Source organism: Dasypus novemcinctus, chromosome 11, assembly GCF_030445035.2.
Source record: "Dasypus novemcinctus isolate mDasNov1 chromosome 11, mDasNov1.1.hap2, whole genome shotgun sequence".
In the NCBI taxonomy this organism is placed as follows: domain Eukaryota; kingdom Metazoa; phylum Chordata; class Mammalia; order Cingulata; family Dasypodidae; genus Dasypus; species Dasypus novemcinctus.
The window spans coordinates 110,837,570-110,856,612 of record NC_080683.1 but is presented as its reverse complement, the minus strand read 5'-3'; the positions used below and the strand labels follow the sequence as shown (position 1 = coordinate 110,856,612).

At 39.5% G+C, this 19,043-nt stretch overlaps 2 protein-coding genes across 5 annotated transcripts in view; one reads left to right on the top strand and one right to left on the bottom strand.

Moving 5' to 3' along the window:
• MED23 (mediator complex subunit 23) overlaps window positions 1-10,292 on the top strand; it is a 46,628-nt gene extending 36,336 nt beyond the window's left edge. For 2 of the 4 annotated variants that reach the window (XR_011650143.1, XR_011650142.1), the window contains 6 exons: window positions 499-1,474; window positions 1,952-2,024; window positions 4,981-5,195; window positions 6,300-6,420; window positions 7,157-7,288; window positions 9,414-10,292. Coding sequence is in view for 2 of the 4 variants with exons in the window: in XM_004450138.5 (XP_004450195.2) it covers window positions 1,309-1,474; window positions 1,952-2,024; window positions 4,981-5,195; window positions 6,300-6,420; window positions 7,157-7,288; window positions 9,414-9,581 (875 nt within the window). In the remaining 2 variants the exon portion in view is untranslated. The remainder of the gene's footprint in view (window positions 1-498; window positions 1,475-1,951; window positions 2,025-4,980; window positions 5,196-6,299; window positions 6,421-7,156; window positions 7,289-9,413) is intronic. The other 2 variants (XM_004450138.5, XM_004450137.4) reach the window with 1 other exon arrangement.
• A 1,726-nt stretch (window positions 10,293-12,018) lies between these two features.
• Window positions 12,019-19,043, bottom strand: part of ARG1 (arginase 1) — a 41,533-nt gene continuing 34,508 nt past the window's right edge. Inside the window, exons 4-9 of the mRNA XM_004450139.4 lie at window positions 17,883-18,057; window positions 15,846-16,005; window positions 14,593-14,687; window positions 14,191-14,295; window positions 13,854-13,990; window positions 12,019-13,194 (exon numbers count right to left, since the gene is read on the bottom strand). Coding sequence (XP_004450196.1) covers window positions 13,028-13,194; window positions 13,854-13,990; window positions 14,191-14,295; window positions 14,593-14,687; window positions 15,846-16,005; window positions 17,883-18,057 — 839 coding nt within the window. The 3' untranslated portion in view covers window positions 12,019-13,027. The remainder of the gene's footprint in view (window positions 13,195-13,853; window positions 13,991-14,190; window positions 14,296-14,592; window positions 14,688-15,845; window positions 16,006-17,882; window positions 18,058-19,043) is intronic.

The window sequence follows — 19,043 nt, the reverse complement described above, 5'->3', positions numbered from 1 at the left end:
TTCAAAGAGAAAAATCTTATTCCTAAATAAAAGTATTATATGTTGTACCATGTGCATTTGCTGCTGGGGCACATAGTTTCTTGTTGCTTTAAATAATTATTTAGTACTTGGAACAGTAATAATAGACAACAATACTTTTTTAAAAAAAGGGTATTTTAGTGAAAAAAAGCTTTTTTAATGAAAAAGAGCTGCTATACTGGTATTTTTATTTTCTTCATTTTTGATTTCATGTTTTAAGTTAGCACACTATCCCTAAATATCTATATGCCATATTGCTGTTTACTAGATGGAAATTTTGTGTAAATAGGTGTGACAGATTCTTTCCTGCACAAAGAAATGTGTTTTCTGAAATATAAGTATATTAGTCAGCCAAAGGGGTGCTGATGCAAAATACCAGAAATTGATTGGTTTTTATAAAGGGTATTTATTTGGGATAGGAGCTTACAGATACCAGGCCATAAAGCATAAGTTACTTCCTTCACCAAAGTCTTTTTCCACTTGTTGGAGCAAGATGGCTGCCAACTCTGCGAGGGTTCAGGCTTCCTGGGTTCCTCTGGGCTCAACCCCTCTGTTTTCTCCATAAGGTCAGCTGTAGACTATGAGGCTCTCTAGGCTTTGCCTTTCCACAAGGTCAGCTTTAGACTATCAGGCGAATGGCTCTGTCTCTCTCCCTGGGGCTCCAGCTTGAGCATCAAACTTCAACATCAAAACTCCAACATTAAAAGCCCTAACTCTGTCCTTTACCATGCCTTTTATCTGTGAGTCCATGAGTCCCCACTCACCAAAGGGTGGGGACTCAACACCCTACTGAACAAGGGGTTTACATAATTACTTAATCAAGTAAAACTATGAATCCAATATAATCTAATATGCCCAGAGAAAAAGATCACTTTGTAAACATAATCCAATATTTCTTTTTGGAATTCATAACCATATCAAACTGCTACAATAAGAATTGCTCATTATAATGTAATATTCTTATTAATTGTCCTATAACTTAAAAAAAATAGCCAGGCTGATAAAGCCTCAGGATACCTTGGTTATATGCATAATGTCACAGTTAAAAGAAAAGCCCATCTATGAAGCCAGTGCTTGTTTTCAGCACATTTCAGCCATGTCAAAATTATTTGCAGTTTATTTATATCATTTGCCTCAATCTTTCTGCCCTTAGGTTACTTCTCTATCTCTTACTTGAAGCTCATAATCAAAATTATCTTATGAGATGCTTAGAAACATTTTAAAAGCACTACACAGAAGTGAGCAATTAGTCTCAAAATAATCAAATTGTGATTCCTTAACTGTCTGCACCTATGGCTGGCAAATCTCCTGGTCCGTTCCCAAACTGTGACTGGAGGTTCAACGAGTTTCCCAACCCAGCAGCCCACGCCCTGCATGTCACTTGTGTAGAGCTCATGGCCTTGGATGTTTCAGGCAAAGACGTGGGGAACGCCCTTCTTAATGTTGTCCTGAAGAGGTGGGTATCCCATTTCCTGAGGTTAGGCTGCCAGGTGTCTGAAAAGCGAATGTGTTCTATTTGGAGCTGATAGACCAGTCTGTTGCCCTGAAGCCCAGACCCCCCTCGCTTGTTGCTGCTTCTGTTCTTCATGAGCTGTTTGACATTTAACTTCAGAATAGTGTGAATTTGTAATTAAAGACAGCCTTTTCATGATTCCTCTCTTGATGTGATGTAAAGTAGGAGCTGATGATTAGGAAGAAATATAGATAAGAGGAAGTAGTGTTTTCAATTCAACAACTGTTGTCAAAGGATAAAACTAAAAAAAAATGTCTTATTGACATTTGTGAAATTGAATATTTATTAAATGAGAATCCATTTTTGCTTTATTGGAGTAAATCAGTTTGTTACCCAATATATGTCCTCAAATTAAGATCTGTCAACTATATAAAATTTTTTTGTAATTTCACATTTTTACTCTTCTTTGCCCACCTGAAGTCAACCTTTAGTGCCAAGAGAGAACATCACAGCATGGATGAATGCAATTGGATTGATCATCACTGCCCTACCAGTGAGTTAATAATTGTAGTTTACTCTTAATAAGGAAATGCAGCCATGTCCTATAGGCAGAAAGAATAAGGTGTATATAGGATGCCTTTGTGCAAAGACATCTTGCAAATTAATTGTTTCAAATTTTTAAAAATGATATGTGATTGCTTCAGAAATCTACAAGGACTATTTTCTGCATCTGAACTCAATATACCTACCCGATTTACAGGTCCCTGCATCTTCTAGCCCACCTTGCCTATCCAGCCTTAGTTATTACATCATAATCTGATCTATTTTGGCCACTTAAAATGCTGTGTGTCTAGAGCCTTTACTCATACAAATAATGCTTACTGAGACATGTTCCAGGCACTTCTGAGATGTTAGTGAAGAAAACATTATGCCTGAATCCTTCTTTCTTCATCACCTTCTCTAAATCCTCCTCACTGTAGGCCAGCATAGGGCCTACTTCTTCTGCAAAGCCTTCTATGGCTTCTCCAGTCACACACAGTCTCCCTTCTGTGATCCCCTCATACATATAGTCAGCACCACAGAATTTGATAAATTAGTGATTACCTGTGGTTTGGTGTGTGATGATTCTCCCCAGCGAAGATCAGTTCAGCACAGCACATGCCAAGCATTTATTGTATGCTGGTATAGGAGTGTAGAAAAGACGAAACAGGCGACGAACTTGGCCCAGGGGTTAGGGCGTCCATCTACCACATGGGAAGCCCGCGGTTCAAACCCTCCTTGACCCGTGTGGAGCTGGCCCATGCACAGTGCTGATGCGCGCAAGGAGTGCCATGCCATGCAGGGGTGTCCCAGCATAGGGGAGCCCCATGCGCAAGGAGTGCACCTCTTAAGGAGAGCTGCCCAGGACGAAAGAAAGTGCAGCCTGCCCAGGAATGGTGCCGCACACACAGAGAACTGACACAGCAAGATGACGCAACAAAAAGAAACACAGATTCCTGTGCCACTGACAACAGAAGTGGACAAAGAAGATGCAGCAAATAGACACAGAGAACAGACAATCAGGGTGGGGGGAGGGGAGAGAAATAAATAAATAAATTGGAAAAAAAAAGAAAAAGAAAAGACCAAATAACCCCTCAAAAATGTTACTGATAAATAAAACCTAGCCTAGTACAGTTGAGCAGGGCTCCACTGGTAGTATGAATGAGCCACTTTTCCCGATTTGATCAGGAAAGGCGTTAGGAGTCTGGGAATGGAGATGGGGGACAGGGGAGGATTGGGAAGATTGCACCAGTAATTGCTTGAGAGTGTGTGTAAGCATGGGAAGCAGTTGTGTCACAGTAGAGATAGTAATTGCCACTGAATAGAAACACAAATGGAACATGAGATGCATTGGGAGCATGGCAAGAGGTGATGTTGGAAAGATAATATTGAGCCAACTACTATATATCCTTGAAAGACATTTAGGGGACTTAAAATTTCCCACATTGATAGTGAGAGGCCTTCAAAGTTTTAAAGGAAGGATATCAAATCTGCGTTTTGGAGGGCAGGTGTTGATTGACCAGGTAAGGCCTAGGGGAAGGGAATGGCTGGAAGCAGAGAGATCAGTTAGCTAGGAGGCCCTTGCAGAAGTCAGAGCGGGCTTTGCAAGGGTTTGAGCAAAGGCAGTGATGGTAGAAACTGAAAGGAGGTGACAAATTCAAGAGCTGATTTTGAAGGTAGAGTCACTAGAAAATGGCAATGAATAATGGGGAGTAAGAAGTATAATGAATCAAAGTAAACTTGCAGGTTTCTAACATGGGAGACTGTGTGAGAGAGAGAAATTCAGGAACAGATTAGGGAGTGTATGGGAGGTGGATTTATCCTCAAGGATTATAAGCTTACATATGGTATTCAGCTTCTTTATCCTATAGTTTTACAGATTTAATGCCAAACGAAATTGAAAAATGAAATCCATCTTGTTAGCTTTGTCTCTTGTAAATTCTCTGAATTTCAATACTGTTGTCTAATCTAGTGCTCTCCTAGCTTGTTTGATTATGCACCTCTAGGAATAATTGTTTCCTTACATACCTCCAAAAATATATCTATTTCTAAATTATGTGTTCATACCATTGTTTCTCTGTATAGTAAATATCGGTAAAACGTAATTCTTTTCATATTATCTTATTTCATCTAGAGGGGTCATCTTGCATATCCTCAGGAGTAGTGTTTTTTGGAAGCTGTTGATCTAACATCTTAAAATCTAGCATCTCCCAGCTCTGTAACATTTTCAAATGTGATGAGCATGTGACGGATCTTATGGTTTAAGAACCCAGAATTAAGAGTCAGAAAAAACTGAAAGAATCACAGCTTCAGCATAACTCCTGTGTGATCTGGTTTAGTTACCAACGCCTTCTACGTTTCATACCCTCACCTGTCAAATGGGGATAGTAATAATTTCTACCATATAAGATAGTGGTTGTGAACATTTAAGTTACACTTTCAGTGCTGAGCTTGACATAGTATAAGAACTAAATTGCTTTCTATTGTCATTATTGATCTTAATTGAAAAATGGAGTTCAATGTCTTAGTTTTGACTGTTGTGGTATCTGTGAATTTCAACACTATTGTCTAACCCTTTGTTCTACAAGCTTTAGGTGCCTCTGTGAACAATTTCTGTTTTCCTTATACACTTCCAAAAGATATATTTTTTATTTCTAAATTATGTGTATGTAACAGTGTCACCCATATAGTAAATCTTGGCAAAGCCAATTTACTACATAGTGAATAGCAAGTACTAAATGAGCAAATATGGAGCCCTCTAACTCACAGATACTTCTCTGCAGGTTCTTATTGACCAGTTTGACTAGTTATTAAACTATCCAGCTATATTCCAAAATCCCTGTATGCACAAAGACACATGCTAGATAAGTAGAAAATTTTAAAGGGTGAAAAGGTTCTATTACTATAGGTTTTGGGGTTGAATACTGGATAAGTGATGTTTTTCAGCAGGCTTTCCTCTGGTTTCAAAGGAGCCATATTGGATTGTCCTTCATGATCGAATTGTGAGTGTTATCAGCAGTCCCAGCTTGACATCGGAGACAGAGTGGGTTGGCTATCCATTCCGCCTTTTTGATTTCACGGCTTGTCATCAATCCTACTCGGAGATGAGCTGTAGTTACACGCTAGCTCTAGCACATGCTGTGTGGCACCACTCAAACATTGGGCAACTTTCTCTCATTCCAAAGTAAGTATGATTTCATCAAGAAATTTGACTTTCTCCATGTTTGTTTTTGTTTTTGCTTTTGTTTTTTTTTTTTTAATCTCATTTATACATGAGGTCTATATTTCAATCCATAAGAACTGAAGTAGGTTTTTCTGGTTAATCAGAAAGCCTCTTTTATTTCACAGTTGTTTGAAGAAAATAGATTGGTATGCACAGTAATAATCTACTTTTTATAGTTTCAGGAAGCTTAGTCAAATTTGAGTATGTGTTTTCCAAATCATATCCTGAAAATTCCCTTTTGACCGACATAACTAATATTAGCCTATTTTCTGATTTATTTTATTTTAAACTCAGTATTTTTTAGATTCAAATTTTTTGAGAATGGCATTTACATTAGATTAGATTTTTTTTTTACTTCAGATTATTCACTTTCTATTACCCAGTAGTTTTGCTGTTCAGAATAACTCCTAAAACTGAAGTAATTTGTTCTGATAATCATATGACAGCAAGAGCCAGGAAGAGATATGGGATTAATTAGAACTATTCTTTTTTTTCCTAAAGGTATATTTTATTTATTTCTCCCTACCCCATTGTTTGCATTTGCTTTGTCTGTTCAATTTCCTTATCTCTTTAGGAAGCACTGGGAGCCAAACCCAGGACCTTTGATGTGGGAGGGAGGTGCCTGATCTCTCAAGCCACTTTCACTCCCTGCTTGGGTGTGTTTATTGTTATGTTTTCCTTCCCTGCCTCTCTTGTTGTGCCATCTTGTTGCGTCAGCTTGCCATGCCTGCCTGTCATGTCAGCTCTCTGTCTTCTTTTAGGAGGCACTAGAAACCTCTGCTCCCTGCTTTGTTGTGTCTCTCATTATGTTTTTTCTTCTTGTGTCAACTTGCCATGCCTGCCTCTCGCGTCAGCTCACTGTCTTCTTTAGGAGGCACGGGGATCCAAACCAGGCACCTCCCGGATGGTAGGTGGGAGCCCAGTTACCTGAACCACATCCGCTTCCCAGAACTATTCTTGTTAACAGAATTTAAAGTTTTGCAAGTACTTGGGTAGGTTGTATTAACAAAATTCAAACAAACTGATTTCAAATTACAAGAGATTTTTTTTATCTTCAAATTTTAGATTTCTTACTGAAGTACTTCTTCCTATAGTGAAGACTGAATTTCAGTTGCTTTATGTATACCATCTTGTAGGACCATTTTTACAAAGATTTCAGCAAGAGAGAACGCGGTGTATGATAGAGGTAAAATATGTGCTGGGTCTTTTGTGATAAGATTAAATTTTAAAGGATCTATTTAGGTTTCTATCCCAGTGTTTTTCAAACTGCTGGTCACAATCATTCATAGTGATACCAGTTTAGTAGGATCTCAGAGAAATTTTAGAGGACTTGGTGTACCTGTGACTTTGTGTACCTATAATACTGTGAGTTTGATGTCAGATGTGCTGAATTGGAGATGCAGGGGGAAATAGCCATTGAGTTTAGGATTCAGAGGAGAAAACCAAAAATGGAAAAGTATATTGGGGACCCATGCTACACAGGACTTAATTATAACCATAAGTATAGAAAGAATAGAGAAAAAATAGAAAATGAACTAGGAATAGAACCTCAAAGCATGAGCTATCAAATGGAACTAAGAAGGTACAATCCAACACATCCTGGAGAGTACAGTTTCCTAGATACTGGAGTTGGTTTCCAGAAAGGGGATTATATGTCTCTTAATTTTAAGGGAAATGACTAAATTATGAAGAGAAATTCCATTTAAGCCTGTTAGGAGGCACTTTGTAGTACCCTGGAGTCCCATTATACATGCAGGGCATGTCCTTTCTCCCATGTGCATAGAGATCTGTCTGACATCTGACAGTTCCTTCAGTAAACTCGTGACCCCTATGCTGGTGTTGTTACAGAGTCTAGCTGTATCATGCTGAATTACTGAACCAGTTTGAACTATTGCAGTAATTTTACAATATTTTTTAAATAGATTGGTGTGGCATTTTATGACATGCTGCTGAACGTGGACCAGTGTAGCAACCATTTAAATTACATGGATCCCATCTGTGACTTCCTCTATCATATGAAGTATATGTTTACTGGTGACAGTGTGAAAGAGCAAGTAAGTTGAATTTACTTAATGTTCTGGTTTTTTGTTTCTGTTTTTTAAGATTTGTTTTTTTATTTATTTCTCCCTCTACCCCGTTCCCCCCTTGGCTGCTCTCTGTGTCCATTTGCTGTGTTTTCTTCTGTGTCTGCTTGTATTCTCATTAGGCAGCTCCAGGAACCAATCCTGGGACCTTCTGGAGTGGGGGAGAGGCGATTAGTCTTGCACCACCTCAGCTCCCCTGTTCTGTTACGTCTCCTTATTTTCTCTCCTCTGTCTCTTGTTGTGTCACCTTACTGCACCAGCTCTCTGCATCGGCCAGAACTCCTGCATAGGGCAGCTTCTTCCTGCGCGAGGCAGCATTCCATGCAGGGTGGCTCTCCTGCTCAGGGATGCATTCCCGCATGGGCCGGCACTCCACGTGGGCCAGCTCTCCACGTAGGCCGACTTGCCCTCACCAGGAGGCCCTGGGCATCAAACCCTGGACCTCTTGTATGGTAGACAGGAGCCCAATTGATTGAGCCACATCCATTTCCATATTTAATGTTAATTTAGAAAACTTGAACAGAGGGTGATAGACTTTTTGTTTGGGTGGATTTTTTTGTTTTGATTGAATTTTTTTTTTTTAAGAAAAGGTTGGTATCGGACCCTGTTAGTTCATAGTATTCTGTATAGTAAATACTTATTATACTTTCTTGCCTTTTTACCTTTTGCTGTTTATAGCAGAACATGTGGCAAAGCCAGGAGTTTAGTTAACCACGTCTCATTAGGAAGCCGCAGGGTGGAGTGGCTGCTGGGAGGCTCGAGTGCTGTGTTAGGAGTGCAGGCTTTGCCCACAGTGGTTAGGGTGTACTCTGGGGCCTTGTACAAACTGAAGCGTGACTAGAGGCAAGGATGTCAAGAGAATAAGTCATGACAAGTATTTGAAGGATCTGGAAATGCTTAATCTAAGTGAGAAAAATCCTGGGGGATTCTCAGGTCCTCAGTATTGGGAGGTTGTCGTTTAGAATATTCGATTTGTTCTGGGTCACCTCAGAGAGGCTCTGAATTCCAGCAAAGTTCAGGGGAGGCCACGCTGATGTAGGGTGCAATAAGGCACTTCCCAGTAGAGCTGTCTGAGAGCGTGGGGACCTCCTGGGAGCCTGAGTCTCCCACACGTAGGCCGCAGAGTTGTGAGTGGAGAGGAGTGAGGGTGGTGCAGATAGGTAGTGTTTACTGTCCCCTTTCTCATACTTGATTGTTATTTATTTCTGTAATGGGGGAGGAAGGTAAATTGGTTTATCAGTCCTAGTCTGCTGGGTTCTTCGAACTGCTGGGGTGAGGAAGATGTTGACTCCTTTATTCCTCAGTAGGACTGTCAAAGAGAGGTGAGTGGGAACCGATAATGAAATATTTTATTTAGCATATCCTTTATATTTCGACCTAAAAAACTTTTACACAAGGGAAAACAGACTATGCAGTAGCACCCCTTCCCAGAATCTTTATGTCTTCTGCTGGAATTGAGTGCATATTCTCATGGTTTTGTCAGCCCTAAGAAGAGCAAAAGGTTACAGCTAGAACAGGGACAAAGCTAGTCAGGTGAAGGTGAAGCAGGAGAGTGTTTCTCCCTGTCTTCAACCTCACTAGACCTGAAAAGGAAAACTCTTAGTGGATTCTGACTTCAGGTAAGGTACAAGATCATTTCAGTAAAACTAAGAAAATTGTGAAACCAGCGATGTACTTATTTCCCTAAATTATTTTAAGTAATAATAGATCTAATACTATTTTGATAAATGTTGCAGATGTGAGTTATTCAAAGAACTATGAAATATTGCTATGCTTTGTGCATCTGTGAAGGTAGCATTTTAAAAGGATTATCAACTTGTTGGATGTGTAGAATTTCCACTGTGAGCTATGCTAGCTTGTGGTGGTGGGATAACTGGCTAGTTAGGTAACTGGATGTTTTTGTAAGTGTGTGCATATAGATGATGGAGGGAGGGAGTGGGGAGGAAAGGCAGGAGGAAGGGAGAGAGGAAAGGAACAAAAAAAAAAAGGTTTCTGCATTTAAAACTTCTCATTCACCCCACTACACTTCCTATTTTTCATGGAGGAAAGTTGAAGTTCTCTGGTTAAAATATTTTTAATGTGTTTTCATTCATAGGTAGAGAAGATTATCTGTAATTTAAAACCAGCTTTAAAGCTTCGTCTTCGGTTCATCACACACATCAGCAAGATGGAGCCAGCCGCAGTGCCTCCACAGGCCATGAGCAGTGGGTCCCCAGCACCTCCATCCAGTCAGGTGCCTGGGTCTCTGCCAGTGACTCAGTGAACCCAGGGCATACTGTGGCAAAAACAGAATTCCATCCATCTTTGAAAGTGGATTCAGATCTGTTAAATCTGAACATGATATTGCTACCTAGTGATGTAGTAGAAGAGGCAATTGTGTTCGGATTGTTTCATTTGATTCAAATGGTGAATCTGTTGACACCTGTAACTCCCATCCCCCTGTCTATTTTTTTTTTGTCTCTAAGAGACCAGTTAAGCTACATGTTGTTCGTATCTATAACAATTTATTAGAGCTTCCTGGGAACATAGAAATATCTTTGATCAAAGACTTTTACTAGGCATTCTCAGTCTTGTCTGTTCTAGCTGTTGTTTTATTTTTTATTCTAATGACAGATTCGGTTTTCAAATAGGTTATTTTAAAAACACCATACATGTAAAAGAGGTAGTTATTACAAATTATTTTATACATAAATCTCCTTTTTGTGTCTTTGGAATAATAAATTTTTATTAGGTGTAAAGGACACTAGATTTCATTGTATTGAAAGAACAAACACAATTTTATATGCTTTTAAAACTGGCTTAAAAATTTTACTGTAAACTACCAAGTAAATGGCCCAATATTTCTGTCAAGGTAGATTGGCAATGTTTTACCTTTGTTTTGAACTTGAACTTACTGAGTGAAATGAATTCAAATTCATGTATGGAAGTATCTCTAGAAGTGTAAAAACTTAAATAAAATCATGTTTAAATGGTTGATTCTCCAATCTCTGTTTTTAAAAGTAGAGTAATTGCTTTTCCAATCCACACTCACATCTGGAAAATGATATGATGATTCTTTGAATTTTCTTAATCTCAAAATTAAGATATTTGGGAAACGGACTTTGGCCCAGTGGTTAGGGCATCCGTCTACCACATAGGAGGTCCGCGGTTCAAACCCCGGGCCTCCTTGACCCGTGTGGAGCTGGCCCATGCGCAGTGCTGATGCGCGCAAGGAGTGCCGTGCCACACAGGGGTGTCCCCCGCGTAGGGGAGCCCCACGCGCAAGGAGTGCACCCATAAGGAGAGCTGCCCAGCGCGAAGGAGGGAGCAGCCTGCCGAGGAATGGCGCTGCCCACTTCCCGTGCCGCTGACGAAAACAGAAGCGGACAAAGAAACAAGACGCAGCAAAAAGACAGAAAAACAGACAACCGGGGGAGGGGAGGGGAATTAAATAAATAAAAATAAATCTTTAAAAAAAAAAAATTAAGATATTTATGTATTTAAATACAGTACACATTTTGCTTCTTTAGGGTTTAATCATTTTGATAGATATTCTGTTAATTGGAGGGAAGGCAATAAATGGCCTTAACATTGTAAAAGATTTGAAAAATAGTAAAATCTGTTGAATAAGTGATATTATCTTTTCTTTAATTTCTCAATTTGAATGTGTCTGCTATATGCCAGGCAGTGTGCTCCCTGGGTCACAAGACAACTGTGCCAATTGGAGTGGACGACTGTCACTGACCTGAGAATTCAGAGCTACTCGTTTCTTTTAAAGAATTAGTGAAATTTAATCAGATATACTGTAGTTTCTTTTTAAATATATTCCTCATACATAGATCTTGATTTTCTTCACGGTTCATACTATTACAGTCACTTAAGCTAAATCTTTACTTGCCATGCCAATCTGGCCTAAAATTTTTGTAATGGTATAAGTTTCTTTCCAGACTAATAATGTTCTTGACGTTTTTCAGAAGTTTTATGCTAGAAATGATTTCAAGTGTTACTCTCAGCACAGTCTCTACATATTCTTGCTGCCTCAAGAGGAATATATTTCCTTTGAGACCCTAGAATGGTAATAATTTTTATTTTTTTATTTTTTTAATTTATAATAAACTTCATTTTTAGAGATGTTTTAGATTACAGTAAAGTTAACATCAAAAGTATAGGGGATCAGGAAAGTGGACTCGGCCCAATGGATAGGGCATCTGCCTACCACATGGGAGGTCCGCGGTTCAAACCCCGGGCCTCCTTGACCCGTGTGGAGCTGGCCCATGCGCAGTGCTGATGCGCGCAAGGAGTGCCGTGCCACACGGGTGTCCCCCATGGAGGGGAGCCCCATGCACAAGGAGTGCGCCCCGCAAGGAGAACTGCCTAGCATGAAAGAAAGTACAGCCTGCCCAAGAATGGCGCTGCATACACGGAGAGCTGACGCAGCGAGATGACGCAACAAAAAGAGACACAGATTCCCGGTGCCACTGACAAGAATGCAAGCGGACACAGAAGAACACACAGCGAATGGACACAGAGCAGACAATGGTGGGGGGGGGGAGAGAAATAAATAAATCTTAAAAAAAACAAAACAATAATAGTGAAAATCAAAATGATGAATTCCCCAAATATATATGCATTCTAATTAACTTATTATTAAAATTATTTTTTTCTCTCTAGCTTTATTTTTTTCTCAGAATGGGCTTTTAAAAGAGTTTATAACAATCAGGGACGTTACAGAAGACAGAAACTTTATTTGGTTTTAGGATACAACTGAGAAAAAAAAATGCCCTTTATAGTCATTACCTCCTACAAGTTTTTCGTTTTAAAAATCAACAGTTACTTTAGAGCAGCTGTGTCCACTTGACCTTTGTGCTGTTGGAAATGTTCTCTACTTGTGCTGTCCAATATAGTGGCTAGTAGCCACTGTGGCTACTGAGCACTTGAGACATGGTTAGTGGAACTGTGGAAATGAATTTTTAATTTTATTAAACTAACCACGTGTGGCTACAATATTTGGCAGCATAGTTCTAGAGTAAGCTCCATCATAATTGTTACCTAAAAGTAATTCAATAAAATATTTTTCTTGCAAAGACCATAGAGACAAATGAGATGATTATTTGAACTTTTATAGGTTTAAACTAGGGTTAGGGGAATGGATGTAGCTCAAGTGGTTGAGTGCCTGCAACCCATGTGCAAGGTCCTGGGTTCAAGTCCCAGTACCTCCTAAAAAAGCAAAAAACGGGTTAGGTTTAAAATTCTGGGTTGCATGTGTGTGTGTGAACATATAATTTATATTTATTTGGAAACATGTAACATGCACAAAAGAATCATTATAAAGAGTTTATTATAAAAAAAATCACCTCCTTTGACCAACATGGACATGGCAGCTTTTCAGGTTGGGGTAGTTTGTCCTGGAATACCATGACTCCTCCTGATGGGGGTTCATATAGGTGTGTTAATCTGTAATGTCAGGATATTTTAAACTGGGAATTAACGTATATTTCTGTTTCTAAGGATGCTTTTTAAAAAAAATTTCACCGGTTAGAATTCACAAATCTTGAATTTCACACCAAGTGGAAAACCAGTTTGTACAGTTAATACTAAACTGTGTCGATATTTTCTAAGGCAAAACATGTTTCTTAAAAGGACAACCCTTTGGGAGGGTAACTCTAGCCTTGTCATTAGATTTGCTAATTATGTCATTAGCTGTGAGCTTTTTGTCCGATGTCTCCATATCTACTTAGGTGGGTTAAGGTAGTCAACGGGTTTATGGTTGCCCTCCCGGGCAACTCCAAAGCAAGCCAAGGTTAAGGCTACTGCTGTGTTCACTGTTCGAGTTACTTCTTCTGGTGTCTTCCCCAGAGAAGGATTCACTTCCATTATATCTAATCCTGACAGCAGCCCTAAAATGACAAATAGTAAAAAATGTAATTTATAAAATACATTTTTAGGGGGTTCAAAGCAAAGCCTTGACTTAGAATTTCTTTACTTTTTAGAATAATTTCTGCCTTAAAATGTTTAAACATATAAGTCTTCCTAATAAAAGAGAAATGCATGTTTGTTCATGGCTTTTTATAAATACAAATGCAGTGATATATGGCTTAAAAAATACTTCGTTTCTGTAACAGTGTTTGTTAATCCAGCCAATGGAGTTATTTACAGAAAAATGGAGCATGAAATACAATAAGTACTTAATATACAAAAACTTTTCTCCCCCAAAACCTTAGTTACCTGAATAAGAGTATTTGTAAAAACTAAAATACAGTGATTAAAAAGAATGAATTCTTCGGGAGCAGGTGTAGCTCAGTGGTTGACAGCCTGCTTCCTATGTATGAGGTCCCAGGTTCAATCTCCCATGCCTTCTCAAAAAAAAAAAAAAAAAGTGATATTTTAAATTATTTTTAATTTAGTACAGATGGACTTGAAAGATTATCCAGGAACATAAAGAGCTGAGGACTAACTGAAAACACTTTAGTTATTGCATCGTTTTCTGGAAGTGTCCTCAGGGGCTTGGCTTTCAGAGCATGGAGACAAATATGTGTCAGACCAGATTTCAACCTACCTGTTTTGTAAATTTCCTCTGTGAGGTAGAGCCCTTCTCTGTAAGACAAACCTCCCAGGACAGGTGTGCCAGTAGCTGGTGTGTGAGCCGGATCTAGTCCATCCACATCAAAACTCAGGTGAATTGGCCTTTTTTTTCTTTAAGAGATGGGAGAGGAATTCATTTTAAAGGTGATGGTTTAATATTTAGTGGTATGTATTGTTCTTACCTTGCTTTGTAAACCGTAATACCCACTGAAGTTCTGTGATTTTACTTAAAGACTTTATTAATAATTTACATTGATTGTCAGTAGCAAGTGTGCTTTGCCACACACACACACCCACCACACACAGCATACCTTCCTAGTAGATAGCTGAATGTTTCTTCCATCACCTTGCCAATTCCTAGTTTGTCCACTTCAGTCATTGAAAAGTATTTAATGCCCAGAGTTTTCAAAATGTAGCTGTGAAAGAAGAGATATTAACAGTCTACGATTAATAAGGAGGCTGATTCTATGCCTTGTTTCTTTGTAAGGAAAAAGTCAATGTGGTAAATAAAATATTTAGGTTCTGTGAACTGTATTTCTATCTCAATATATTTATCAGTAATTGTAACAGTGAGCCAATTAAGATATACATCACCTGAAAATACATCCACGGAGATGTACTTGCTTTTAAATAATTTCCTCTTGTAGATTTTGCCAGAAACACACATCTAACACCCAGAAGCAAAGGTAAATCACACCAGGGAATAAACTTACTGCTCCCCAGGGTCCACGTCTCTCAAGCCAATATACACGATGTCTTTGGCAGATAGGCAGGGCGTCACCCAGGAGAATCCTGGCACATCAGGGATCTAAAATTGCAATGTTTCCATTTGGTTAAATATGCTTCTCTTGGGCAAATCTCACATTTAAAGTTAAGACTAGCTGGCCTACAATATCTTACATTTAGATGGTGAGTGTCAATAGCATCATTTAAAAATGATTCAGGATTCAGAAGGGAATGCCTGCCTTCCCTTGTGGTATACCTCAGGTTCCTTCTGGTTCCTTCTGGACCTTGCTTTCCCAGGACTTTTCCATAAAGAAATCAGCATGCATCATTAACTTTGGCAGCTGCCTCCTTTACTTCTCTTTCTCAATAAGTGACTTAATCCAGAGGAAGACCTGGGGTGCCCAGGGGAAAGTTCTGGCCCAACCAACCTTAGGTTGCTTCTCACATCATCATTTGATGCTACCTGCCTGTCCTGGAGCCTAGCTGGGTTGTTCCCACATGCAAACTAGACATTTTGAAAGTTTATAAACCCATCACTTGGTCGCCAATTCAGAAAACATTACTTCTGAACATAAGGAGGTTTGACTCACCAAGTATCATCATAAGATCGGTGCTGTTCACCTGTTACACATTAACAATAAAAGTTTGGAACTACAATGTTCAATCTTAGTCTGGAATTTCATCTCACATCTCTTAGAATAGAAGTTTCCAGAGAGCAAGGAGGTAGTTCTATTATTAAGATATGTGTGTCTCACAGTAAAGGTGTTAGTAATAGAAACCATTGTATCCCACCTTTAAAGATTCCATTTTTGGAAAGGCCCTTGGATGTGGAGGGGACACTTTGCATGAAAGAGAGACTGCATGGTGTCTGGTGGAAAGAGGTCAGAGTTAGGAGCTAGTCCTGGGCCTTACCTTGCTAGACACTTGCATAGGATCTCAGGTGAGTTGCTTAACCTCTGAGTCTCTCCTTATAAAGGATTCCTCTTTTCTTCACCCCCCTCCACACTAAAGAGGGTAACTCAAAGCGGAAGCGACATACAAAGTCAGTTTGCAAACTATCAAGTACAGTGGAGGCAGAAAGCCTCACCACCTTCGTTAGCCACTTCTTTGCCTATTGGCTAAAGGGAACATGATTTGAGGTTATGCCAAGAAGAAGTTGGCACAGGGGTTCTTCCCTTCTACTTCCTGAACTTCCGCTGAAGATGATTCTTTCGTCACAGAAAACCAACCAGCCTTTTACCTTTCCCTTTAGTTCCTTCAGGAGGAAAGACACTGGCTGTCCATGCAAGTTCCCGCTCGTGGTTGTCTGTGGAGTGTTGATATCAGTGTGAGCATCCACCCAAATGACGCAGAGGTCAGGATGGACCTTGGCATGGCCAGAGATGCTGCCAATCGCCATACTTCAAAGGAAGAAAAGTTCGTGCGACCATCAGGTTTGCAATCTCTACACACAGCAGGTAATACATTAACTCTTTCAATGCACTTGCTTTGTTTCCCTCTAAGTCAAAGTGGCTGATATTGGGATAGGTTTGAAAATGGAAATGCCAGCTAAACAATTTTAAAAGCAGAAAGTATAGCCCACACTTAGTACTTACTAGCAAGTTTTATTTGCACTGCTAACATTATTTAAAAATTTGTGATCATTTTTTTTAAAATCCACCTTCTAATAAAATGGCAAATTATAATGTATCCAAAGACATAAATGGGTGTAAAAACACTTGCTGCACCAGAAATTCCTTAGCATGAAAGGCTCTTCAATTCTCAGTGGTAAATCTCATTCATTTTGGCACTCTTATTTCCCCTGGTTAATACTTAATTCTCCCAAGTGAATTATGACAAAGTCCTCTGATTTTTTTAAAAGTCCAACTCTTTTCCAGTCGGGTAGCATCACTCAGAGGTCCTTATGTCCACTTCAGCCAGCATGTCCTGGTGCTCACTCACTGTCAACTTTCTCCGATCCTCTTTCACTTCCTACTCTGCTCACATGTTCCATGAGCTGCGCTTACCCAGCTCCAAAACCCCGAATCCAACCCAAAGGCCTCAAGCTCCAGAGATTTTGTTGAATGAAAGAGCTAAGTAATATCTTACACCAAAATGGAAAGAGTGGGATTTGCTATACAGTGGTAGCTGGACTTTCCCACTTGTGAACATTTAAGTATCATTCAGACAGCCACGAACTTTAGGAGCTCAAAGGGGAAGCCACGAGTCCTTGGTGTTCAGATAGTGATCGTTCTGAAGTTTGTTTCCCCTTCAGGTTTCATTTGCAACTCTTTAATTTTTCCATTTGCAAATCTTTCCCCTTAGAAAATGAGCCCCTGGTTCCCCAATTGCAGTTTTGTTATGAAACCCTGGAAATGGGTTGGCTCAAGAAGAGAAAACTGAGGGGCTCAAGTAGTTGACTCTTCATTAAGAGTCAGAGGAACATTTATACTTTTTGATCAGTCAGTCCTCTTCTGGTAAAACATCCCAGGACTATGACAGTCCTGGGAGTCTAAGAAGACTCATGATCTTAAAAGTTATCCTTGCCACAGTATTTACAGTGTTGAAATTTTGTAAATACCTGCATATCAGTCCATGTCTTGATGAAAAATTATGTAAGAATGAAAAATGATGCTTGTGAAGCTTATACATAAAATGAAGTTATATTAGGCAATTTGTACTGCAGATTAAAACAGAGGATATAACATACACATATGCACACATAATTGCTCTAAACACAGTCATGTACCAGGGGAAAAAAATATTCCAGGAAGGGTATATATCAAAGTGCTTACAGTAGTTAGGAGAGAAGCACAATTACCACTATTTTTTAAAAACTTTTATATACATGTATGTTTCTAAATTTTATAGTGGAAAACACCCACTTTTACATTGCTGACCTAACGGAATTGTTTGTATTATCAGTAAACAAATATATCAAGCTGACTACAAATTTCCTGAATGCGTATTTACTGAGAAATGTTAGGCTGTGCTATATAGTTCACTGAAATGCATTCAGGTTTCATGAATTTTCAGCTGTAATAGATAAAAATCAAGATATCGAAGACTCCAAATAGAGGTCATTGTATGTTTCCATAAGGAAGCAGTAACTGATAAAATTAAGAGGAAAAATGTCTAAAAATTGGTATCCGGTCACAGCCTTTGCCACGAGTATGAACGGAAGAGGAGGCTGTGGAGTACTGTGTCCCTGCTGTACTCCCTGCCTCCCCATGCCCAGGCTACCCTTCCTTTCTGTCATTTGTTCTAGATTCCCAGAGACGTCATTAGCAAACCAGACCTGTGGTCTCCGCCAAGCACCAGGCTGGTCCTCCCGTTCTTCTTGACCTCCGCTACCAGGCCAGCCAGCTGCTCGTTCGCTTTCCCCACAGACCTCGGGTTCTTCACTATTCGAAAGGGGCTATCGTTGGGGACCTCAGCAAAGGTCAGGTCCCCATAATCCTTCACATCACACTCTAGAATGAAAATCAAAAACTTAAGGGGCACCGGATGGAGAAAGCAGATTATCAAATAGTCGGTGTAGGCTGATTACAAATTTACAGCATAGGTACATTTTCAAAAGTGTAAGTGAAGAAGTCCCGGAAGGACAGTCAGCGTCAAGTAGCTGGGATGGTACTTCTCCTCCCCGCCACCATTTCACCAGCGCTGCTCTGTGCCCTCTGGTTGGGACCTTGTGGGGGGGGATCTCTCTCTCTGCTGATGTGTTTTCTAACTCTTTTTTTTTTTCACAATCAGCTTGTTATTTTTCTGTCATAAATAAATAGTTAGGAAAAGAAAATTGTCACATTTCGTCCAGAAGAAAATACACCAGTATTTTTTAAACTTTCTGATACTGTAGTAACAGTTTTTGTTTTTAATCCTCTCTGTCACCTGTGGAAGCAGCAACCCTATCCATTGGACCTACCTCAGAGTTTTGCTGTGAGAATAAAATAAGAACATATGCTTAGCGCTGTTCTCCACTGCATAGCTGTACCATATTCTATTGATCCATGCACCAGTTGGTGGGCATCATGTTGTTTCCTCTTTTTTGGGGGGGTGGGGGCGCTACAATAAATAATGCTACAAACATTCATATGGGCGTGGACATGTGTTTTCACTTCCCTTGGATAAACACCTGGGAGCAGAATCTCTGGGTCAAGAGGTAAATATATGTTTAACTATTTAAGCAACTGCGATAACTGTTTTCCAAAGTGGCTGCATCATTCTGCATTCCCATGAGCAATCTATGGGGGTTCCACATTCTCGCCAACATTTCATCAGGGTTTTATATATAAAGATAAAATGTACTCAAGCCTACACATTAAGTATATATATTTGCATTTGCACATGTCGGTGCACGCATGTGTCTACACACTTACATACACTATGCAAACGCTTGGCCACATTGTTATTACTGTTACATTTCCTTTCACAAATAAGTATCCTTGTGCTAGCTTTGTAC